Source organism: Motacilla alba, chromosome 1A (genome assembly GCF_015832195.1).
Source record: "Motacilla alba alba isolate MOTALB_02 chromosome 1A, Motacilla_alba_V1.0_pri, whole genome shotgun sequence".
Taxonomy (NCBI): domain Eukaryota; kingdom Metazoa; phylum Chordata; class Aves; order Passeriformes; family Motacillidae; genus Motacilla; species Motacilla alba.
The window spans coordinates 57731970-57755002 of NC_052031.1; the positions used below are offsets into that span (position 1 = coordinate 57731970).

Sequence of the window (23033 nt, forward strand, 5' to 3'; positions counted from 1 at the left end):
GAATAACAAAGTTCTCTGACTCCCAGAGAGTCTGAGAGCTGCTGCTTTCTTGATCGGTCACCAAGTAGAAACATCCCACATTGACCAATCAAGAAAGCACCTGCTGCATTCCACAGTAGCAGATAACAAATTGTTTACACTTGAAGCTGAGGCCCTTCAGCTTCTCAGGAGAAGAAAATCCTAGCAAAGGGATTTTCACAAAATATCATAACTACAACCCTTCTTTTCTTAACATCAACAAAGAAGTTCACTGCATCCCTGAGGAGTCAGATTCTAGAAGAGCTTTCATTTTTTGACCTTTTCTTAAAAGTCTGACTCATTACAAGGTGTTAAAAAGGGAAAAACATTCTTTTTTGGATCAAATATTCTGTTTCATGTCAGCCCCAACATTATGATTAAAGATTTTTTCATGTTCAAAATATGAATATTTTACTTACCTTCAGATTTTTTTTCACCAAAATGGTGCCTGAGATGAAAAATACTTTTAATATCCCAATATTAAGATACAAACCACTGTAATTCAGGGGCTCTGTAAAGATATTTATTATTTTTAATAATAAATTAAAATTTATTAAGTATCTTTTCAGGGCTATTTCACATACGATATCATTCAGAATCAGGTTAATGTAAAAACATTGCAGAATAACACCTTCCCCCCAACATATAAATAAATAGATAATTAGGCTTTTTACACTGTAGAGTCCTGTTACTGTGCCTATAAGGAATACAAGCAATTAAGAAAAGTGTAATCCAGCAAAATTAGTGATTATATTTAAATAAACATCTGAAAGGCACAAGTTGCTGATAGTATCCATGTGTATGGTCCTGCTACAGTCAAGTCCTTCTGTCACAGAAAATAATGAAGGTCAACTTCCCATTCTTCCTTCTCTAGAAACTTCATAGTTCCACTCCTTCCAGGCAAATTTGCTTCCTCTGGGTCAAATGACACTCTTAATCTTTGGACAACCTGCTAGACATGTGTAGGACTCAGACAATCACAGGGATTCAGTTCAGGCTCCCAGCAATCCAAGAGCACAGGAGGCTGCTGCTGAGAATGTCACCTACACAAGGAAACACCGACTGTCCATCTGGAAATGCCCACACCATGACACCATGAGGCTCAGAAGCCTCACACCATGACAGGCACAGGGCATAAGGGAAACACAGAGAAATATCCCTTGCTGCTAATTCTCTCATTCCCTTCTCCTGATTTTGCCTCCCTGCAATCAGGACTATTCCTACACTTACACATTAATGCCTGCAGCTTCACTATCATTCTTCCAGTTCCAACTCTTCTCCCACCACTTCCCGCATCAGTGCAGATGCTCAGGTAAATAAATATTCTTATCTACTGTGACCTTTTTTGGCTAAAGAATGTGTTGTGAGGATAACTTTAGGTGCAGTGCAGCTACATAAATCAGCTTGACAGCGTTATCACCAGGATTTAACAAAATTAATGTAACATAACATTAACAAAACGTGGAACACAATGCAAGGTACATCCCATCAAATGGAAAGAGAGGAGTTTGTTGTGATCCTGTCTAAAACAACAGTGTTCACTTCTGCATTGTTCCGTATCCATGAGGCACTGGCAGCCCTCCAGTCAGACCCACTTCACCACCCATGCACATAAAGCCTGGCAAAAGGAAAAGCAGAACTAAAACCTCCAACTGCACACCCAAAAGGGAAAGAAAGAGCAGCTGCTCCTACAAGAGAAGATTAAATGGAGGAAATACTGATGGCACAGCAAAACAAAACTACAGCTGGGCAGTAGCTGGAAAAATGGGGCAAGGAAATGACTTATCAAGATGCTGAAGAGAGCCTTTAAAATTGTATCTTTAAAGCCTTCCTCCATGAGTGCAGAATTCTGGCTACCAGAAAAGTCATTCACCTCTGGGTAGGAGCTGGAACACATAGCCAGGTCCCAAAGTGTAGACATAGCCTGTGCAGGCATCATATCAGAGCTCTGAGAGTCAGGGGTGGTGGCTTTGTCCACCTTTATTATGCTGAGTTGATATTCAAGCTACAGACCCATTTTCTGGTTAAATAACATCCTGAGGCTGAGACTCCTTTGGACTCCAGATAGGCACAGCTGCCAGAGCCTTTTACTTCAAACCTGTCAGGGAGAAGGGAAGACAGGATTACTTGGACACCCACAATCAAATATTGCACGAGAGCAAAGGCAGCTATGAGCACCTCAGGCTCTCTTTGAATTTTCTTTGAATAAAGCCTGATTTATCTCAGCAAGGCACCACAGGAGGATGATGTTTTGAGCCTTGAAGAGAACACCATGGAGATTGTCTTTTCTTAATCGTATCTTGTGCCCAGAATACAAAATCCAGGACTTGTAGTACTCCTGCATCTTGTTTAGTAGTCACTTAATGTGAAACACACCCTTAGAGCAGAGACTGAAACTCAGGTTTGCCTTTTGCAGGGATGCTGTGCCATCAAGATGGGCACCACCACCTTGCACCTCCACATCCTCCTATCCAGCTAAAAGGTTCCAGCAGAAGCTGTGAAGGAAATGCATCTCTAATATCTCCCTTCCTCAGAACCCAACAGGCACCATGGTTAAGGAGGTGGGGGAAAACAAGAAGCAATCCTCAGTTTCCACACTGTAGGGGTCCCTATGTAAGAGGAAAGGGACTCCTTCAGCAACTCTGTTTTCAAACAAAGGGCTATCAAGTTCTATGGATAAGCAAACTGGAATGGTCTCTGAAAAAGCCAAGGGACAAATCCCCACCAGTGTAGTGACACCTGAGCTTAGATATCAAGGTGGTTGCCCTCTCCTTCAGGAGGGGCAGTTTGAGGCAAGCAGTGAGACAGAAGTCTAAGAATGGAAAGAACCTCACTGAAAATGAAAGCATCAGTGGATGTTTGTACTGCAGACAGGGGATAAAAGAGTGGGAAGGACTGCAGTTTTCAATTTGAGGCGCCCACGTGTTCCTCACATCTCACATTAAATGCCTTTGTCAGATCAAACCTTCGGGGCTTGGGAATGAAGTGAATATAGTCACACATCACCAGTAATGTCACAGACTTAAAAGTATTTAAATTTTCCACTTTTAAAGGTAATTTCAGACTTGTGAAATTTCATTGCTTATGCCTATCAATGGTAATTCTGCCAACTCCTGCCAGCAGCTGCTCCAGGATGAGCTGCAGCAGCCTCTGAGGAGATAGGACAGCTGCCAGGGAGAGGAACAAAGTGCCCCTCACCTGGCACTGCTGGCACAAAACACAGAGCCCTGGCCACAGAGCAGCTCATGCAACATAAATTCACATCTTCCTTTCCCTCCAGCAGCCTCTTTCTGAGGAACATTCTATAAAAATGAAAATTAGCAGTCTCCCAAATCTCTTTGCTATTAACTTCACACAGCTTACATGCAGGCTTGTATTGTTGCAAAATATATTCTATAATGAGGAATTCGTGTTACTGTAATCTTCCCTTCCTCCCCCAATTCCCTTCCTCCCATTGCTTTTGTGTCTCTTGGTTTCACTTTCTCTAATGTCTGTTACCACGAGCCTGCCTCGTGTTGCTTCTCAACATTACAAACATATCCCCTAGCTTTCATCTGCCACAGTTTTAACAATGTCATGTGAAATCTTCATTGCATTCCATACCCTCTCCATCCCTTCAAAAAATAACAGAGATTTCCTACAAGTCACCAGATCTGTATTATTTTTCTTACTCCCCTATAATCAAATATCACCAGCAAAACCCCTCCACATCAACTTACAGTTCATTGTCTAATGCTTTTCCATTTACCCAAAAGAACTCTTCATTTCTTTTATAGAGTCCAATCCATGGGTCTTGCTTCGTTATCTTCATCATAAACCTCTGTAGGAATAAACCCACATGAGAAAAGAAGTTCTGCAAGTTCAGTCCAGCTATCAAAATACAAAGCCTTTGATCCAGGGCAAAAGCAAAACAACAATCTAGCCTTTCCTGCTGAAGAAACAATATTAATACCTAAATATACAGAGACTGGTGACTGGGTTAGGGTTGACTGACCTAGAGAGAGGCTATTCTAAAATATCAAGGTCTGCTGTCAAGGTCTGGAAGTGACACAAAAGAATATATTTTCCTAAGCCTTTTTTCAGGGTGGAATCTTTCTTAATACTGTGGTATAATGTAGAAAAAAATGCTCCAAGGTGCACTTTGGGTAACTATCTCCAAACTCCAAAGGTCACAATTAATATATTTGCCAACTTGTGTGTCATTAACCTATCTCAATATGAGAAAACAATTGTTTGATTAAAGATAAATGAGATGCAACAGTGTTTACCCTGATAGAGGCCTTCAATATGACCATTTATAGCTGTGAGCAGCACCAAATTAAATTCAAACAAGTACTCAAGAGCTTTTCTCAACTCTCAAGTGCTCAAACTCATGTTTCCTGTTTTCAGGGAGAAGAGGCACGAAGTCTTCTGCAGGCTGTGACTCATTGTGGTCTTACATCAGCTTCCTAACTGCTCAGCTGAGGAGGCTGGAGAAGCAGTTCCCTGGAAGAGAACTGGGGGGAAAACAGGATCCCCCTTTGGTTCCCTTACCAGCTCCTGATGATTCTCGATGACCAGCAGGGAAGCGTTGTGGGAAGAGCACTGGCTCTGGCTGGAGTTCCAGGCAGCTTCACTCTCTGAGAGGAAGTAACACTTCCTCTGGAAGTACAGCCAGCCTGATGGACACAAGTCCAGGGGAGGACACACAGGAAACTCTTTGGCTAGAGAAGGCTTTTCTGGGAAAAGACAAAAAACAATCTACCCATTTCTTCCAGCTGGGAAAGGTTTTACTTTCTGACCGCATCATCTAAAATAATCCCAGTCTAGCCACAGCATTGTTACTTCTGTCTAGCTGAAATAATTATTGTAAACTAATGATATATTCTGGATCCTGCACTCTTCTGCCTCTTGACATATCCCTAAAAGGATGGTCAGGGACACGTTGGTAGAAGTAGTTGAGAAGGTGATCATAAAGAATCACCCAAGGACTCTTCTACAGCTTAAAAGTTCCAACAACTCCAGTTTTTGCATGCCTTGCTTCCTCACAGTTGAACTAATAATTTTGTTTATTATAGTGTCATTTTTGACACTAATAATCTTCCTGTTGTGATTTGTTTTCTTGAACTTGGATAAAGACCAACAGTGATGTGACAAACTTGATGCCAAAAGTAAACTAAGACTAAACTGAGCCCTCCCTGGCCCCAGTGAAGCATGTGGAGTTGTTCCTGCACTGGCCCACAATTTCAAACAGAAATCACAGATTCACACAGGATCACAGAGTGGTTTGGGCTGAGAGTGACCTCAAAGATCATTTTGTTCCACCCCCTGCCATAGGAAGGGACAGATTCCACCAGACCAGGCTGTTCCAAGCCCCATCCAGCCTGGCCTTGGACACTTCAGGGATGGGGCAGCCACAGCTTCTCTGGGCAGCCTGTGCCAGGGCCTCAGCACCCTCCGAGTACAGAACCCCACACTCTGGTATTTTCTTTTAAAATTCCTTACTTACCAAACTGAATACATGAAATCAAAATGACAGCAGCAGTAAGGACTCCAGCGACAGCTCGCCACAGCCAGACGTTTGAAAACAGACCTGAAAAATTAAATGTAAGGGATTAAAAAAAACCACAACAAAACAAAAACCCCCAACAAAATAACAAATAAGAACCAGCTGACAGGGGAGTAGAGCCCAGGACACACAAAGCTGTTAAAAAAAATGTAGCTCTCTGTGGAGAGCAGGCTGGGAGCAGAAACATTTAGCTTATCTTCACAAGGCTTATGAGCTAACAAGAACTCTGAGTTACTGTAAACTTTAGTTACATCATCCAAAACTTAAAAGTGATCCAAAGAAAAAGAAACGAGCATGGGAAAAATGACGGTGGACACTAAGTGCCTAAACACGGCATGGATAAGTGAAATAAGAAAAGTCATCGGTTCTGGAGCCCAAAACTTTTCCTGAGAAATATCCAAGCTTATCCCACAGTCACAGCTTTTTAGTCTCCTTTTGCTCCCCTGTCCCCTCCAGGGCTCTGGAAGCACACACGCACTGCCGCTGCCCTGTATCCGGCTGTTCGGGCAGTGGCGGGGACGAGGTGTCCCCAGGAGCCACCCGGGCGGGTCCCCTCTCCCGGCAGTCGCTCCGCTGCCAGCACGGGGCGTTTCCAGCGCTGCGGGGCTCCCGGGCGGCATTCCCGGCTCCCCATGCCCGGGGATGCGCTCCCGGGGCCGGCCCCGCGGCTCGGCCTCGCGCTCCGGAGGGACGGCTCGGATCCCACCCGTATCCCAGCGCGGCCCCTCGGTGTCCCCCGCCCGTCACCTTTGGTGCCGCGCCACGCCGAGCCGCCGCGCCGGGCGCCGCTGGCCATGGGCCCGGGGCCGGAGCCGTCCGGCCGCGCTGGGGCCGCTGCCCTCGCTGCTCCCGCTGCCAGCCCTGCTGCTGCTCCCGCTGCCAGCCCTGCTGCTGCCCTCGCTGCCAGCCCTGCTGCTGCTCCCGCTGCCAGCCCTGCTGCTGCCCTCGCTGCCAGCCCTGTCGGCCCCGGGACGCGCCGGCCCCCAGGGGCATGGCCACGGAGCGCGGGCTCGGTGCCGAGCGGGGCCCCGGGCCGGGAGCAGTCACTCCGCAACTCCGGAGAAATAGGAAATGGGGACGCTTTCAAGGAGAAGTCGGCTCCTGCAAAATCTCACCGGGATCCTGTGACATCAGCAAATTCCAGGAACTAACACGAGGAGAGAAGACTCTTTTGGTTTTGTCTGGTGGGGGGTTTTTTTGTTTGTTTGTTTTGCTTTTTTCGAGTGTTTTGGTTTTTTTTATGGTTATTTTTTCCCCCAAAATTTTATTTATTTCATGTTTATTAATTTTCTTCTTTTGTATGAAGAAGGAGAGTAAAATCAAGTATTTAAACGTTGATTACTTAAACCACTTTGGAAAACCTGGCCAATGATTTGCTTTACCTAGAAGAACATAAAGCCTGATGATGCTGGCTTACCCATGGGTATGAAGGTGCAATAGAAATTTCAGCATTGCTTGGAAGACAGGGCCACACATATCATCCATTTCATCTGGTGGTTTTGCACAATAACTGCTGTACTTACAACAGATCCGGACTGTGCTGTGTATTCAAACAGCCTGAGGAACACAGCTCTTTCCAAATTATCATGTGGTTTCTGTGTGAGGCTGGTGAGGAATTCAGCAGTGGTTTATCCAAAATAAGCATCCTTCTGTACCTGGGCAGGAAACTTTTAACAGAAAACCATGGGCATGGGGGGTTACACTTTAAGCTTTCACAGCAGTCTCCAATTACTTTGATTGTCAAGGTTTCTGGGCAGTGGCGAGTTGCTGAAAATCATCTCCAAGTGTTTATGTTTACAGCTTATAAAGAACCATGTAAACTTTATACTTCCATAAGTATAATTGGAATTGTGGCTAACTTTAGCCTTTGCCTGCAGCAGGAATTCATTTAAACACTGAAGTGGGAGAGCTGGACTGGTCAAAGTTCCCAGGAAGGCACTGGGGAAGAAAAGGAAAGATAAAAGGATGAAGAAGAATCCAAAAGATATGTGTGACAAGGCTTAAGGCATGGTGGCTTCAGGGAGGCTAGGGAACTGAGCATCCCCAGGAGAGAGAAGAGGTGGTGAGTCCGGAGAGCACAAGCCAGAGACTTTTCCAGAGGATTTGCAAGATGTGAATCCAGAGGGGCAGAGGATGAGAGGAAGGTGTAGAATTAGGGCAGCAGGGAAGTTCAGTACCTGCTTGATGCAGAGCATGTTTTACATACAAGGAGACAGTGGAGCACTGGTGTGTGCACAGCTGGCATTCTAAGAACAGCTTATTCAGCATTTATTCACTCTGAAGGAGTGGCTTGGGCTCCTGCCATTCAGTCCTGCCTGTCACTGAGGTCAAAAATAGCATTGTGGCTTTTAACCACAGAGCATTCAGAAGTGAGCGCTCTCTTCATGCTCACCCACAAGTACAGAAGGTAATTTTCACAGCTGCAGGAGATTGTCCAGGCTGGCAAAAAAATCTCTGAAAAACACTGTCAACATAGCTGTGAATCATCTGACCTCCAAAACTACTGTTATTAACCCCAGATGTTTGAGACACTCACCTTCACCTTCACTTTCCCTGATCAGTTTGGCTAAGAAGCCTCCAGACAATTCCTAAAATAAAAGTTGATAAAGAAGACAGAAATTTCTTGAAGGCTAAAGGCAGAAATACCCTCCAAAGTGAATCACTGGAAAGTTACTTTAAAATATTGCCAGGATGTAGGGAGAAAAATGCAAACATTCTAAGGAAAAAGCATGGCATTGTACAAGAGGGCTTTCATGGGACTGACTTGAAAAGTCAGAGTTGGATCCTGTGATGCTGCCTCCTGCTACCCCAAATAATCCTTGATTACCTTTTGTCACTCACTGATCATAGAATCATGGAACAGAATAGACTTTATCTAATTCCAACCCCTCTGCCATAGGCAGGGACACCTGCCACTATCCCAGGTTGCTCAGAGCCCCATCCAGCCTGGCCTTGGACAGTGCCAGGGATGAGGCAGCCACAGCTTCTCTGAGCACCCTGTGCCCAGGGCCTCAGCAGCCCTCTGAGTAGTTTTCCTAATATCTGCTTTAAATATTTTCTATTTTAGTTCAAAACTGTTCACTCTTGTCCTGTCATTATCTGCTCATGTAAAGAGTCTCTCTCCCTGTTTTTTTTACAAGCTCCCTTCAGGTACTGGAAGGTGACAATGAGGTCATCCTGAAGCCTTCTCCTGGCTGAACAATCCCAATTCCCTCAGCCTTTCCTCCCAGCAGAGCTGCTCCATCCCTCTGATCCCCTTGGTGTCCCTGCTCTGGCCTGGCTCCAGCAGCTCCCTGTCCTTCCTGTGCTGGTCCCCGGGCTGGCTGCAGCCCTGCAGGGGGGGCTCAGCAGAGAGGGGCAGAAGGGCAGAATCCCCCCTCGCCTGCTGCCCTGGGGCTTTGGGTGTAGCCCAGCACAAGGGGGTTCTGGGTTGGGGCAGGGCCAGATCTCCCCCACAGCACCCCCAAGTCCTGCCAGGGCTGCTCCCTCTGCTCATCTCCAGCCTGGATTGATCCCAGGGGCTGTTCTGACCCAGGTGCAGCACAAACACTTGGTCCTGTTAAACCCCATGAGATTCCCATGGACCACTTCCCAAGAAAGAACAGAATTCCTTTATAGATAATTTGTGACTCACCACAGAGCAAACATCACACTTAGCACCTTGAAAAGCCAATCCCCATTTGAAGCCTTTGCAGCCACAAACCCAAAATAGTTCCAGAAAGTCCAGTGTGTGCTAAAAAGGAACCCAGTCTGCCAGTGATTGCTGCAAGCTCTGTAACACTGTCAGTGCTACCTTTAAGGTGTTCTTTGTGTGTCCTGAACCCTGCTTGCTGTTCTGACAGCAAATCTGCATTGCCAGTGCATCTTCCCTGAACTGCCCATTAGGCAGTGAGGTCCATTTCTTGTGTTGGTGTTCTAATCTGGTTCTAATTTGTCATTTAGAACCAGATAAAATTGTTTGCATGTGCAATACTGCATGAACTTCTTTTGTTTACATAAAGTATCACTCGTCTCTGAGATGTCTGTTCATGTCTGTCTCTGCTTAGTTACTTCTATGCCACAGCTTCTGGGCTTTTTAATGGTTTGGGGTGGTTTCTTTTAAGAACCTTGCCTTCATTCACTGTTTTCTCCTACAGTAAAATCAAAATCCCTTGGTTGTGATTTTTGCCAAGATACTCAGAACATTTTTTCCACCAAATGTATCCTAAATACCACAGCTGGCTTGAGACACAGTTAGGATACAGCTCCATAGAAGTAGGATGAGCCCCAAGGATCAGCTCTTGGAGGTGTCCCTGTCATAGGTTCTCCTTGATAAAGGTCACTAATGGAGCCAGTCCTTTGTCCAGGATGTGCCCCCTGGGGCTGGTGCTGCCAGCCTGGCCTGTCCCAAGGAGGGTCACCCATTGCCCAGCTGCAGCAAGAATTAAACCAGCCTGGCATTCCCTGAGGCACTGAGCATGGAAGGAGTGAGAGGTCACACTGGGTTTGCTTAGGGATTTCTTGGCCTTGGCATCAGGATTAGACCCTGACCACACCACAATGAGGAGGAAATGTTTCACCTTTCCCTTGCAGTAGGGATGCCAAAGGTAATCCAAGAACCACAAGCTGTAAAGTGGAAGTTTACTGTAAAACTTTGCTCACAAGGTCAGAGAATTGTGAACAAGAACAACACAGAGGAAACAAAGCACTTTCAGTCAAACTTCTGCCCTTGGCAGGGATTTTCTCACAAGCTGTAGTTGCTCCTGAGTCCTGAGACTTCCTGTGGCTTTCTGGGTTTGATGGAGTTTGTGCAGTTTTCTACAGTGGCCCCAGGGTGGCTTCCCCTTCCCACTGGTCTGGTGCACAGCTGCTGCCTCTGCTGCCTGCTGAAGGCCCCAGCTGAAGGCCAGTGGATCCCAGGGAAGAGGCTTTTCCCTGGCCCAGCCTTCAGGAGAGTCCACTTGATCCAAGGGATCACAGCAGCTGGAATATGAAAATAGAAGGCAGAAATCTATAACACAATGTAGAATGCTCTCCCACCCTCTCCAGTAAAATGAGTGCAAGCAAAGAGGCCCTCCAGCTCAGCTTCCTTCTGGAATAACAGTACAGATCCTGGCGTCTGACACTGGGATTGTTCTGCTACAGCTCCATCTTCTTACTCTGCTCTTTGGGGATGGAAAGTCAGGGAAATAACTGCAAATATGTTTCCAAAGCATCTTGATGCAAGCAGTCATTGAGGAGGATGGCTGGTGTGAGGGATGTCAAAATATGCTTTCAATTTAGAAAGAGACAGCTTTTCCTGTAGGATTCCATTTTCACTTCCAATGGCCACAGCATGCTGGGTATAGATTTTTTGATTGAGCAAATTTTTTTCCCAGTGCTAAACCAGGCTATGAGTGTCACTTCTTCAAGAACTTCACAGAGCTTTCTCCACCCTGCAGCTGAAGAAGAGAGCCATGAAAGGCACCAATAAAGGAGGAATGATTCTGCCTAAAGGACACAGCAAGAAGAAATATTCTTGGAGTCACAAAAGGCCCAGGGTCCCAAGAGCCGCTGAAGAACATGGGCAGAGTTTAGGTGACATTCCCTCTTTCCTGATAACAGCTCTGTTTTCCTGGTGCCACCTGTTTCTGCTGTTGACTTGAACATTTCTGAGCAAGAAAAGCCTTCAGGCATCATTTCCTATAGTGACCAATCTCCAAGGAAAAGAGGGCAGAGCATGGTGATGCCATTCCCTGTGGAATTCACTCTTCACACTTTCGACCAGCTTCTTCACAGGTCACTATGGGTTTCATTGTTCTGTTTCATTGTCCTGTTTTCTGTCCAGCTCAGTTTCTGTTGGGGACTCTGTTCTCCAGGCCTTGCTGGTCTCTGCTGGTCTCCATCCTGTGGCCTTTCCCAGCAGATCCAAAATCTCACATTCCTTCCCTTCCACATGTAGGACAGTGGCTGATTTTATGCCCAGAGCTGTGCTGCTGTAGGATCCTTTCCTTTGGGCTGATTCCAATTCCCCTCCCAGGCCCTGGGATACTGTGTGCTCTTGGAACAGTTTGGGACAAGATTTATCCACAACCCCACCTGACTTTATCCTGCACATCCTGGCAAGGAGTGGGGTTGTCCTTCCCTACAGGATGCCAGCCAGAAATCTGTGCTGCGCTTCCCTTGTGGCTGCAGGCAAGGCCAGGCTGTGGCCAGGTGGGGAAGGGTCTCCTTGTGCCCAGGCAGGACTGGGAACACAGGGCTGTGGATGGATGTGACTTGCAGAGTCAGGATCTGTTTGGGATCACTCCTGTCCCCAGGCTGCAGTCCTCTGCCCTGGCAGGGCCTGCCTGGAAGTGCCACCTCTGGCATGAGACAGTCCCAGACTCCTCCTGTGTGCCAGGGCCAGCTCTTCCAGAGGGGATCCATGCAGGCTCAGACACCATCAGGGAAAGGGTGGGCTGAGCTCAGCCCCGAGTCTGGAGAGAGGCTGCAGGAGAGCCTGGGAGCAGAGACTGGGCAGCTAAAGAGAAATGAGACACATCCCATCCATGGTTCCTACAGGAAGCTGGGCATAACATATCAGCCTGGACCTCTTGTTTTTAGCTCTCCTTCTGAAGCCTTTTTGTCATTGTAGCAGCTTTTTCACACATATTTTGTGTTGTTGTGGATCCACCACAAGGTGCAGATTGTACTTCATCAAATCCAATGACCGTGCAGAAATAGTCATGGTAAATTCCACGTATGCTGAACCTGATCAGGAGAAAAAAGTCAAATTTGGTTACATTCCTGACATGCAGTGAAAGGAAGGTTGACACCTGGCCTGGCTGCTAAGCTGTGTTACTGTCACTGGGACCAGGAACTGCCTTGCTGGAACCTCCCTCCCATTCCTCACTTTTGTTCCCCACAACTTCATAAGAGTTTCTGGGCAATGCTTTCCCATTCAGAAACATTCCCCTGCTTTGGTCCCCTCCAGCCAATGGTGCTGACATCACCCTCTCTCTTGTCCCTGCCTCCTGTCTCCTTCCTTTCCCCTTGGAGCTGCATCCAGGCAGATCCTTCATTCTCCAGCAGAACTCCAGCTGTGTCCTCTCCTGCCATCCTTACACAACAGCCCAGTGTTCCCTGGCTCTGAAAGACTCCCTTTCCTTGGCCCAGGCATGTGCTGAAGCACCTGCATCTCCAGGAATCAGGTTCCCCCAAGCCACAGTCCCTGATCTCCCTTGGGCTCTCTGCTCTTTGCTTTGGGATTTTCCTCTTCCCAGACATTGCCTGGCAGGAGCTCACATGGCTGGGTCATGTTCCACGGTGTTGATCCACTTCCACTTCTGCTCCTCTGGAGAGTATGTGAGACCAAGGAAGTAGTAGTTAAATCTTGATTGTGAGAGCAGGTAACTCTGGAAAGGAAGCCGACAATGGGAATACATGAAAAATGACATTTTCTTCCCCAGAGGCACAGAAGGCTCAGTGCTAAACAGCGGGCACAGAGAGTGCTGGGTGCATCCAGCAACAGCACCTCTGCCCACAGCTCCAGAGGATGAATTTCTCCCTTTTGGAGGCCCCTTACAAATATTAACAAATGTAATGCTACACCTGTGGTGCCCTTATGTGCTTCATTTGGAGTTTAACAGGTGTGACTTGATAGCTGGGGACACTTTTCCCTTTGGATGGGGGTGGCAAAGCCTTTTCAGGTTTTGTCCCAGCCATGGCTCTCACAAAGAAGTGTCTGTTCAATGTCCATGGCCTGTGTGCTAAATCCCTGTTCAAGCCCAGCCAGCTGGGCAGGGAGTTTGCTCCTTGCCATGGGATCAGGCCTGGGCCCAGGAGCCTCCAGGCACAGGATGCCATGGCCCAGGAGGCCTCTCCCTGTGCAGGGCTTTGCTCCCACTGCCAGGGCTGGGTGTCCATGGCTGGCAGCAGGTCCCAGAGCCCAAGGACATGTGACAGGAGCTGGCACAAGTGTCACTGCTCAGCCATTGGCCAGGCAGCTCCAGCCCCCCAAGCAGCTGCCCCAGGAGTTGGATCTCACCAGCTCTTCCCTGCTGTCAATGACCACCAGGTCTGAGCCCTTGGCAGTGCATTCTGCACGGGAGCCATTCCAGTCCTTTGCTTTCCCCTCTGGAGAAAAGAAGTAGCATTTTCTCCCATGTTTTTTCCATGGTGGGGGGCAGCCTGCAGAAGGGAAGAAGAGGTGTGCAAAATCCATGTTCACACTGACCAAAGGATGCCACATCAAAAGAGAGGACAGAGAGGCAATTCCAGCCACAGAAATGCCTGTGTGCTCCCGCTGAGAATTGTCAGCAGAGCACCAGGGATCCCCCACAGCCTCTGGAGCTGATAGCAGCCCAGAATCAGCAGGCAGGAGCCAGACAGGCAGCACAGCAAACATCATCCAGCCTTTCCCATCTTTGCTCAGCAGCTCCTAAACAGCCACAGGGAATTGCACTGAGGTCAAAGGCTGGTAATGGAGCTCCTTGGAAAAGCTGTGGAAGCACATTATTTATCCTGCTCCCTGCAGTGCTGGGCTTCCCGAGGGATTGTTCTTCCTGTCCCTTCCATAGCTCCTCCTGGGAGTGTCCAGGATCAGGTTTGTATTCCTGAGATGAGAGGCGTTTTCTTTCTCTGTTTCCCTTCTTGACAAAATCCAGTCACACACTCTCACCTTCACCCTCACCCCTTAACACTCAATCCCACGGGCTTCTGGAAACTCCCTCTGGAATGACAGAGGACTGCCTACCTAGTGCCTCTTCAGGGATGGTTGTTGTTGAGTCCTGTTGGCTGTTTGCAGTTGGACCACCTGGAAATAAGAACACAATTTCTGCTTGCAAGGAATGACCACTCTGCCACGCATTGCCAGAGCTCTGCTGGACCTCTCTGAGCCCCCATCACCCAACACAGAATGCAAACTCTGCCTCTTTGCTCATGAGTTGTGGCAGCAGCTCTCTGGCCACAGGGAGAAATGCACAACTTTCCCAGGCATCATCCTTGGCAAGTCTTTGAGAAGATCAGAGAAAAGAATGATAAACAATTCTAGTCTTCACTTGCTGCATGTCTTGTTGTGAACTTGTGGACTGTGTTATGGTGATTTGTTTACCATTTGGAGGTTTCTTAATTGGCCAATGGTGATGGTGTTTAGATTGAAGGACCAATTTGGTCCACCTGTTTCATGATTGTCTGTAAGGACGATGGGTTTCTTAATAGGTATAGTATAATAAAGTGATTGATCAGCCTTCTGAGAATCATGGAGTCAATGCTAATTATTACCCAGCGGGGGGCCTGCAAAGACAATGAGTCTAGTACAGAAGTCATAAAATGGTCAGGTCAGGTTCCACTGACTAAAAGGCAGCACTTGAGTTCATTCACACAAGTTGTATCTTAAAAATTATTTAGTTTCTTGAGGTGATCTAGCTGTCAAGTTTCTTAGTGTATATATATATATATATATATATATATATATATGCATGTATGTATATATATGTATACCAGGTCACCAGGACAGTACTGAACCCACAAAGGAACTGTAACTAAAGCCAGCCCTGGATCCAAGTCTAATGACTCCTCTTTCAATGTTAACGCTCCATTAAATGTTAATTACAGTTCATTACATTGTCCTGGTTTAGATTTTGTTTTTATTTTTCCCACCATTTGATGTTTGACATTTTATAAATGTCAGGGCACTTTCAGACATCAATCCTGAGTTCTTTGCCTTGAAAAAGAAGGATGACTTGCTTCCCCCAGCCCTGTTTTTTGAGTTCCAAGGATCAAAGGCTTTGCCATGTGTTCCCCATGTGCATCTCTGAGCAGGTGGCAAACTCTGGGACTTGAGAGGGATAGGTTGTGGAAACTTCTCAAGCTTTCTCAGCTACCAATGGATAGAAAGAAGAAAAGACATCTGAAATTTAATAATGATACCTTGAAAACATTCAGAGAAAATATCAATTGGATCCATTTTTTTCTGGTGATGTTAAAAATAATTTATAGTTTATGTAAGTTAAAAAATTTTATGAACTCAGTGCAGAATTTGAGCACAAGGTTTTCATTTAAGTAAGCTGCAAATAAATTACTTTAAGTTCTGATTTTGATGCCTCTTTGAAATGAGATTTAGTTCATAAGTATTGTAAGATTTTTGGTGTCACATCCCTGTGTCATAAAACAAGATCATCACCTTGAAATATTCTCAAGGATTGCAGTCATAGGTCCAATAGGCATTATTTGATCTTTACTGGTTTCTTCAAAACATTTTTATCATAAATTCTGCAGTGTTTGAGCATTGTTGTTTTCCCTTTTGTCACAGCGTTTATTCTTTTGGAATTTTGAACCTTCAAACCCCTTGGCTTTTTGCAGATTTCCTCCTACAGCCATGGGTGGCTAAAAATTGCTGTCCTTGGCCTTCACGCCAGACTCCTGTTCCTCCTGGCTTTGGATGGCATGGCCTGGACATCAGTCAGTGGCAGAAAGACACAAATTAATTGCCAGTGTTACATTTTTAGTAGGACTTACGTGGGAGTGTCCAAGACAGGATTAGGGCCAGTACAATGGGAACCAGGACAACAACCAGGACAGCAACTTGTGTTCTGGAACAATGGCTTTTGCCTACAGGGGGACAGAAACATAAACATTAGGGGAAGAGCGGGACAGAAGCTTCTTTCCCCTGCATTCCAAGATGCCTTTTCAGGCTTCCACTGGGACTCTGGGGCCTTCCAGACCTGCTTTCCCGCTGGTTCTGGTCACCTGTGCTCAGGAAACTGAACAAATCCCAACCTGCCATGGGTTTGAGGAGATGTGAAAAGCTGGAGAGTCATCATCAGGAGAGGGGATTGGTCCTGCCTGTTTCAGAAAGTGCAGAAGAATATGCAAAAATTTCAGCTGGAATGATTCAGCCTAACTAAGACAAGCTCCTGGGTTCCCAGGTTTTTCATTCCTGCAGGATTCATGTTTTCCTAGAGCAGGAGGTGGCAGCTCTGGGGACATGGTGCTGGCAGTAATTGTGGGAGGATCCATCCAACCTTTCAGCAAGCAGCAATTCCCCGTTGAAGATGCCAGATTGATTTGGCTTTGGTGCCGAGGGCAGATGGGATCTGCCAGGAGCAGTCCCATGCCCAGCCTGATGTGCTGCTCAGCACCAGCCTCAGGGGGAGCCCGCAGTGCCCTGGCAGCCCAGAAGGCAAAGCCTGTCCTGGGGACATCAAACACAGACTCAGCAGCCCCTGGGAGAGGGGATCATTCAGAGCTGTATGGCATCTCCTGGAGCCCCAGGAGCAGCTCTGGGCCTGCTGCCATTGGACACCAGCTGGCAAAAATCCCCATGGAGCCACTGGCTCCCTGCCCCCTCCATGGGAGAGAGGAGAAGGGAGATGGGCAAGGGTAAAAGTGGCAAAACTCCTGGGCTGAGATAAAGGTGGTTTAGTAGAAGAGGAGAAGCCATGAATGCAAGCAAAGCAAACCAGGGAATTCATCCCCCACTACCCATGGGCAGGTAGGGTTACAGCCAGACCCAGGAGTGCAGGATCCATCCCAAGTAACAGTGACTTGGGAAGACTGAATTTCCTGGAGAACTGCCAAACTGTGTCAGTGAGGTGACTCTGGCAGTCAGAAGTTTGTCTGGATGTGAGTAAGAGGCACCAACCATCAGATCTGGATGGTATTTAAAGAGCACTGCCTTGGGACCTAGAAGAGATCCGGGATCCCTGATGCCAACACATTGCATTTTCCTCCTATCTGATGAAATTAAATGGCATTAAATAAACTGAGCTTTTAAGTAATGAAACCTTTTACACTTATAAAATTACTTCAATACCAAATATGCTTTTTCATGCTCCAAACCTGTCTCCCAGATCCAAGGGAATTGGTTGCTATTCTCTGCAAGTGAAGCTGCACTGGGAACATTTTCTTGGTCTCCCAAGATTTTCTGTGTATTTTGGTATCAGAAGTGCTTTATGCTGAGGTTTATGTGTGAAGCCCTTGGTGTCACTGAGTTTCTGAACTTAATTTGCATGATTTAGTCAGAATCTGTGATTGATTGTGGAAGTGTCTCAAGTTTGCTGAACTATCAAAGGATGGAAAGTAATGAGCAAAACCATATGAAATTTAAAGGTGATTCCTTGAAAACTTTCAAAGGAAGTACCACATGGCTCTGATTTTTTTTTTATTTTTCTGGAAGGAGATGATGGTGATTTCTTTATCTGAAATATAATGTGTTGTTATATAAATTGGGTATGCTTACAGAACTTGAGGAAAAGTATTTTATTTGAATAGGATGAAAACAACTCTTTTTAAGATGTAACTTTGAACTTTGCTGTCTTTTTCAAATGAGCTTTTATTCTTAATTCTTTTAAGACTTTTGGTGCCACATCTTGATGTCATAACTAGTTATCATCACCTTGAAATATTCTCACATATCCCAATTAAAAGACCAAAAGGCATTATGTTATTTTGTTTCTTCAAAACATTGGTATAATAAATTTATCAGTGTTTGAACATTGGCAGTTTTCAATTGGGTTTTATCTTTTTTTTCTGTTGCAATTTTAAACTTTCAAATCACTCCATTCTCTTACACATTTCCTCTGTCAGCCATGCTTGGCTAAAAACTGCTGTCCTTTACCTTCAAACCAGACTTTCATTCCTCCTGGCCTTGGATGTCATGGCCTGCCCCTCAATCAGTGGCAGAGAGACACAAAGTCATTGCTGCTATTTCATTTGTAGCACTTACATGGGAGTATCTGGCACACAACAATGAGCAGGAGCAGGATTATCTCAGTAACCAGGACAGCAACTCGTGTTGTGGAACAACAACTTTTCCCTAGAGAGAGACAGAAATAAAATAAACATTAGGGGAACAGCTGGACAGAAGCCCCTTTCCCCTGCATTCCAAGACAGATTTTCAGGCTCCCTCTGGGACTCTGGAGCATTCCAGGTTGGCAGGCTGGACCAGGCTGAGTGTCCTGGTGCTTCCCCACTGCCTCTGGTCACCTGTGCTCAGGGCACTGAAGAGATCCCAACCTGCCATGGGTTTGAGGAGAAGGGAAAAGCAGGACAGTCCTCCAAGCCCTGGATTGCACAAGGACACACAGAGGGTAGGCGGGTGACAGAGGGAGGTGCCTGAAGGAGAGGGGGCTCAGTAAAGAGGAAGTAAAAAGAGCTGCTCCCCAGAGAGAGTGGGATCCAGGCAGGATGGTTGGCTCTGCAGGAAACATTCAGCAGAGAAAGTCATGGTAGAGAAGATGAATTAATCCCTAGTGTCAGGATTGACTGAGTAAGAGCTGGGCAGATCTTTCAGTTCAAGGCCGTTCCTTGTGAGGAGCCACAAGGACTGTAAAATGGATGGCCTAAATACAACATGGATGTACTAAAAAATCCCAAGGGATACCTGCTGGCAGATAATGCTAATGCTGTTTTTTAACCCCACTCTTGGAGCTCTCTTTCCACCTGGGCACTAGGACGTAACAGATCTGGAGTGAATTCACACCAGAATAAGAAAATAGAAAATAAACTTCTAGAGGATCTCTGGGAACATCAGCTCTGCTGTCCTGAGCACACACCAGCAGAGTGGTTTAGGTTTGAATTGATCTTTTCACATCCCTGAGTCCAGCTCCCCTGCTCAGGTGTTGGCCAGAGCAGGATGTCCAGGACCATGCACAGGCAGGCTTTGAATATCTCTGGCATGGTGACTCTACAGCTTCTGGCATTAGGAATTCCCTGAGTGAAGGCCCAGCAAGTCCCTGAGGGAAATGTGAGAGTTTTGCTTGTGAAACTCTGACAGCAAAGTATCTTCAATGCCTTTTCTCTTCTTCCTCATCTGCTGTTGTTCACTTTTCACTGCTGGTCTCTGGTTGTTTCATTCAGTTCCCATCCATACACAAATGTGGAGAATGGTTAAAATGTGGAAGCCTGAAAACTGCAGATCATGCTAAATGTGGATCATGATAAATACAAGCCAGCAGGGAAGAATGCACATGGACAAGTGTCGAGTTTAATGATGTGGGCACAACATAAGACCTAGAATTTTCCATATTTCTGAAACACTCAAAACCATCCTGCTCTCCAGCACTGAGCCCCCTTGGTTCTATCTCCACACAGAGAGAAGGTTTGCTGTCAGTTTAAGTGCATTCTGCTGGCTTATGCAATTAATGTCAGTACTTTGTTGTACTTTGTTTAATAAAATCCTGACAGAGTTCATTTGTGTCCCCCTTAACCATCAATCCAACAGGCTTCTGCCAACTCCCTTTGGACAGACAGAGGATTGCCTACCTGGTGCCTCCTCATGGCTGGGGGGTAACTTTGTGGAGTTCTCTTGGCTGGTGGGGGACAATGGTGTTGAGACATTTTGGCTGCTGAAGGTCAGTGCTGTGGTGTCCTGTTGGCTGCCTGCTGTTGGAACATCCGGAAATAAGAATACAATTGTTACTTGCAATGAATGACCGCTGTGCCACACACTGTCAGAGCTCTGCTGCACCTCTTTGGCTCCCCCATCACCCAACACAAAATGCCAACTGCACCTCTTTGCTCATTCATTGCAAACAAGCCTCAGAGCTGCAGCACTCACCAAGGTGTTCCCTTCCAAAGGGCCAAATTTGGAACTGACCCAGAACTGCTCCAGCCCTTCCCAGAGCAGAGGTGGATGTGAGGCACAGCACACATGGAACCACAGCAATGAAAGCATATTTTGTGCTCTATTAAATGCAGCTAATTTTGCCTCCTTATGTTGTCTTGGTTTATTATTTCTTTTTAATTTGTCCTTGCTCTGGTATTGCACCTTTTATACACATCAGAGCACTATCAGATATGTGCCCCATACACTTTGCCTTAAAAAACAAAAAGCAATTACCCCATCCAAGCCTATGTTTTACAACAAATACCTAAAAGGCATTTTAGGCATTTTTTATTCGCTGTGGCAACTACTATGAGTAGCTGGGAGACTGTGGGACTTGAGTGTGATTGGTTGTGAAAACCTTTCAGACTTACTCAATTATCAAAATATGGAAAGAGATAGTGAGAAATATCTGGCAGTTAAAACTGATTCCTTGAAAACTTTTAAAGGAAGTACCATATGGCTCTAATAATGAATATTTTTTTTCCAAGGAGATGAGAATGATTTCTTTGGAAAACATTCTTTGTGGAATTAATGTGTTTTTCTAGGTAGCTCAGAGATTGTTAAGAGCTCAGTGTATCTAGGCAGACACTGAGCACAAGGCTTTTATTTCAGTAAGGCAACAAAATCCCTTGAAGGTGTAACTTTGCTGTGTCTCTCAAAGGAGCTTTTATTCCTAATTATTTTAAGAGTTTTGTTGTCATACCTGGGTGCCATGATGCAATATCATAATCTCAAAATATTCTCAAGGATTGCAATCAGATCAAGGATAGGCATTATCTGATCTTGACTTGTTTCTTCAAAACATTTCTATCATGAATTCTGCAGTGTTTGATCCTTGTCAGTTTTCATTTGGGTTTTGGCTTTTTATCTGTTGGATTTTAAAACTTTCAAACCACCTGGCATTTCTTTTTCAGATTTCCTCTCACAGCCATAGTTGGCTGAAAACTGCTGTCCTTTGCCTTCACACCAGACTTCCATACCTCCTGGCTTTGGTTGTCATGGCCTGGACATCAGTCAGTGGCAGATTTACTTGCCAGAGTTACATTTTTGGCAGGACTTACCCGTGGTGAGTGTCAGATACAGTGCTATGACAACTAGGAGGATGATCACAAGCAGGACAGCAACCAGAGCAGCACCTCGTGTTCTGGAACAACAGCTTTTACCTAGAGAGGGGCAGGAACATAAAGGTATGGGGAAGAGCGGGACAAAAGCCCCTTTCCCCTGCATTCCAAGATGCTTTTCAGGCTCCCTCTGGGACTCTGGAGCATTCCAGGTTGGCAGGCTGGACCAGGCTGAGTGTCCTGGTGCTTCCCCACTGCCTCTGGTCACCTGTGCTCAGGGCACTGAAGAGATCCCAACCTGCCATGGGTTTGAGGAGAAGGGAAAAGCAGGAGAGTCCTCCAAGCTCTGGATTGCACAAGGACACACAGAGGGTAGGCGGGTGACAGAGGGAGGTGCCTGAAGGAGAGGGGGCTCAGTAAAGAGGAAGTAAAAAGAGCTGCTCCCCAGAGAGAGTGGGATCCAGGCATGAAAGCAGCTCTTTTCTGAAAGCAAAAGATCAGTATCTGGGAACTTTTGTGCACCAAATAAGAAAAGAGTTGGTAGGCGTTTTCCAAAAAAGCACAAGAAGAGAAAGATTAAAATGTTATTGAAACTGTATAAAAACTTGAAACTATAATGAAAATGAACTTTGTAATCAGGTGACATCAGTTGTGGTTCCCTGTCAAGTTAGCTGTGAATGCATCAGTTAAAAGGGGTGGTACAACCCCATTTCCTGGGCTGTTAGAAACTCCACACATCCAAAAAGACATGCAGAGGGTTCACACTTTGTGCAAAAGACAAGCATTTGATGGCAAGAAATAATTTCTGCCAGAGAGAAAGCAGGGTTAGAAGGAAAGGAAAGAAAAGTGAAAATGAAATACAGAGACACACTGTATGCCGTCTGTTAATTTACAGCATGTACCTTTATGACAGATACTGCAAAACCAGTGCAAACATATTTGAAACAATTTTTAACTCATTAAAGAAAGAAATAATCAGAGGTAAGAATTTTGCAAAATGTTTGATCCTAAATGAGACTAAAGCTGTCCATGAAACATTTCACACTTGTGCATTCAACAAGCAGTTGGTACATCCAGAGCAGGAGGAGAAGCCCCCAGGCAGTGCCTGCTGTGCTCAGGGAGCAGGAACAGCTGTGCAGGAGACTGCTGTGAGCACCAGCAACAGCAGCCACTCCATCCTGAGCAGTTTGCGGCAGGAATCTCAGTCTGCTGGGGGACAACAGGCCAGGGCCAGGAGCAATGGATGTTCAGCTCTGGAATGGTCTCCAAAATGGGTAAAAATGACTCTTAATATCTCACCAGAGACACTGCCTCACACTTGCACCTTAGCAAGAGAAAAGTAGATCTTCCAACAACTTGCCTTTGTAAATACATACAAAGTGTCCCTCTCTGGACACTCCACATGCAGTTTTCCAGCCCTGGCCCTCATGTTTCCCTTGTGCTCTTTGGGATTTGGTGCTCCAAGGAACTCTCTCAACACATGTGGGAGAGGGACTGGAGACTGCAAAGAAAGCTCAGTGCTCAGCACTGGACCTACCTTGGACATCAGGGACCGTCAGGATTCTGGGTCTGGTTGGTTCAGGCAAGTTCAGGTCAGCATAAAGGACATTTTCTGCCATTCTTATTCCCGCTTCTCCTTTTTCCCTGCCTCGGCTGTTCTGACAGTGACACCCTGGGCTGGCCACGACTCAGAGCTCCCTCCCCTCTCTAACCTTCAGCAGGAAGTTCTTGATTCTTCCGGTCACACATCAACTTCTAATGAAAAGAGAAGTCTATTTCCACTACATCTTTTGATGGCACAGGGTTTTATGTCAGTAACATGAGGAAATACAAGTCCACGGCCTCCCTGAGGTCACCT

At 46.1% G+C, this 23033-nt stretch overlaps 2 protein-coding genes across 2 annotated transcripts; both read right to left on the minus strand.

Annotated features, from left to right (window-relative positions):
• Positions 1 to 123: 123 nt before the first annotated feature.
• On the minus strand, positions 124 to 6303 carry LOC119708691 (C-type lectin domain family 2 member B-like). Its single transcript, XM_038155366.1, has 5 exons — positions 6045 to 6303; positions 5507 to 5590; positions 4552 to 4736; positions 3738 to 3838; positions 124 to 2116 (listed from the first exon to the last, which is right to left on the minus strand). The coding sequence occupies exons 1-5, from the start codon at positions 6184 to 6186 to the stop codon at positions 2002 to 2004; spliced, it is 627 nt and encodes a 208-aa protein (XP_038011294.1). The 5' UTR covers positions 6187 to 6303; the 3' UTR covers positions 124 to 2001.
• A 5085-nt stretch (positions 6304 to 11388) lies between these two features.
• LOC119708756 (killer cell lectin-like receptor subfamily B member 1B allele A) lies at positions 11389 to 22873 on the minus strand. Its single transcript, XM_038155558.1, has 9 exons — positions 22713 to 22873; positions 21176 to 21277; positions 19772 to 19891; positions 18234 to 18323; positions 16025 to 16117; positions 14262 to 14321; positions 13554 to 13696; positions 12812 to 12921; positions 11389 to 12277 (listed from the first exon to the last, which is right to left on the minus strand). Exons 1-9 carry the CDS (start codon positions 22792 to 22794, stop codon positions 12127 to 12129), a joined length of 951 nt encoding a protein of 316 aa, XP_038011486.1. The 5' UTR covers positions 22795 to 22873; the 3' UTR covers positions 11389 to 12126.
• Between the last annotated feature and the right edge of the window lie 160 nt (positions 22874 to 23033).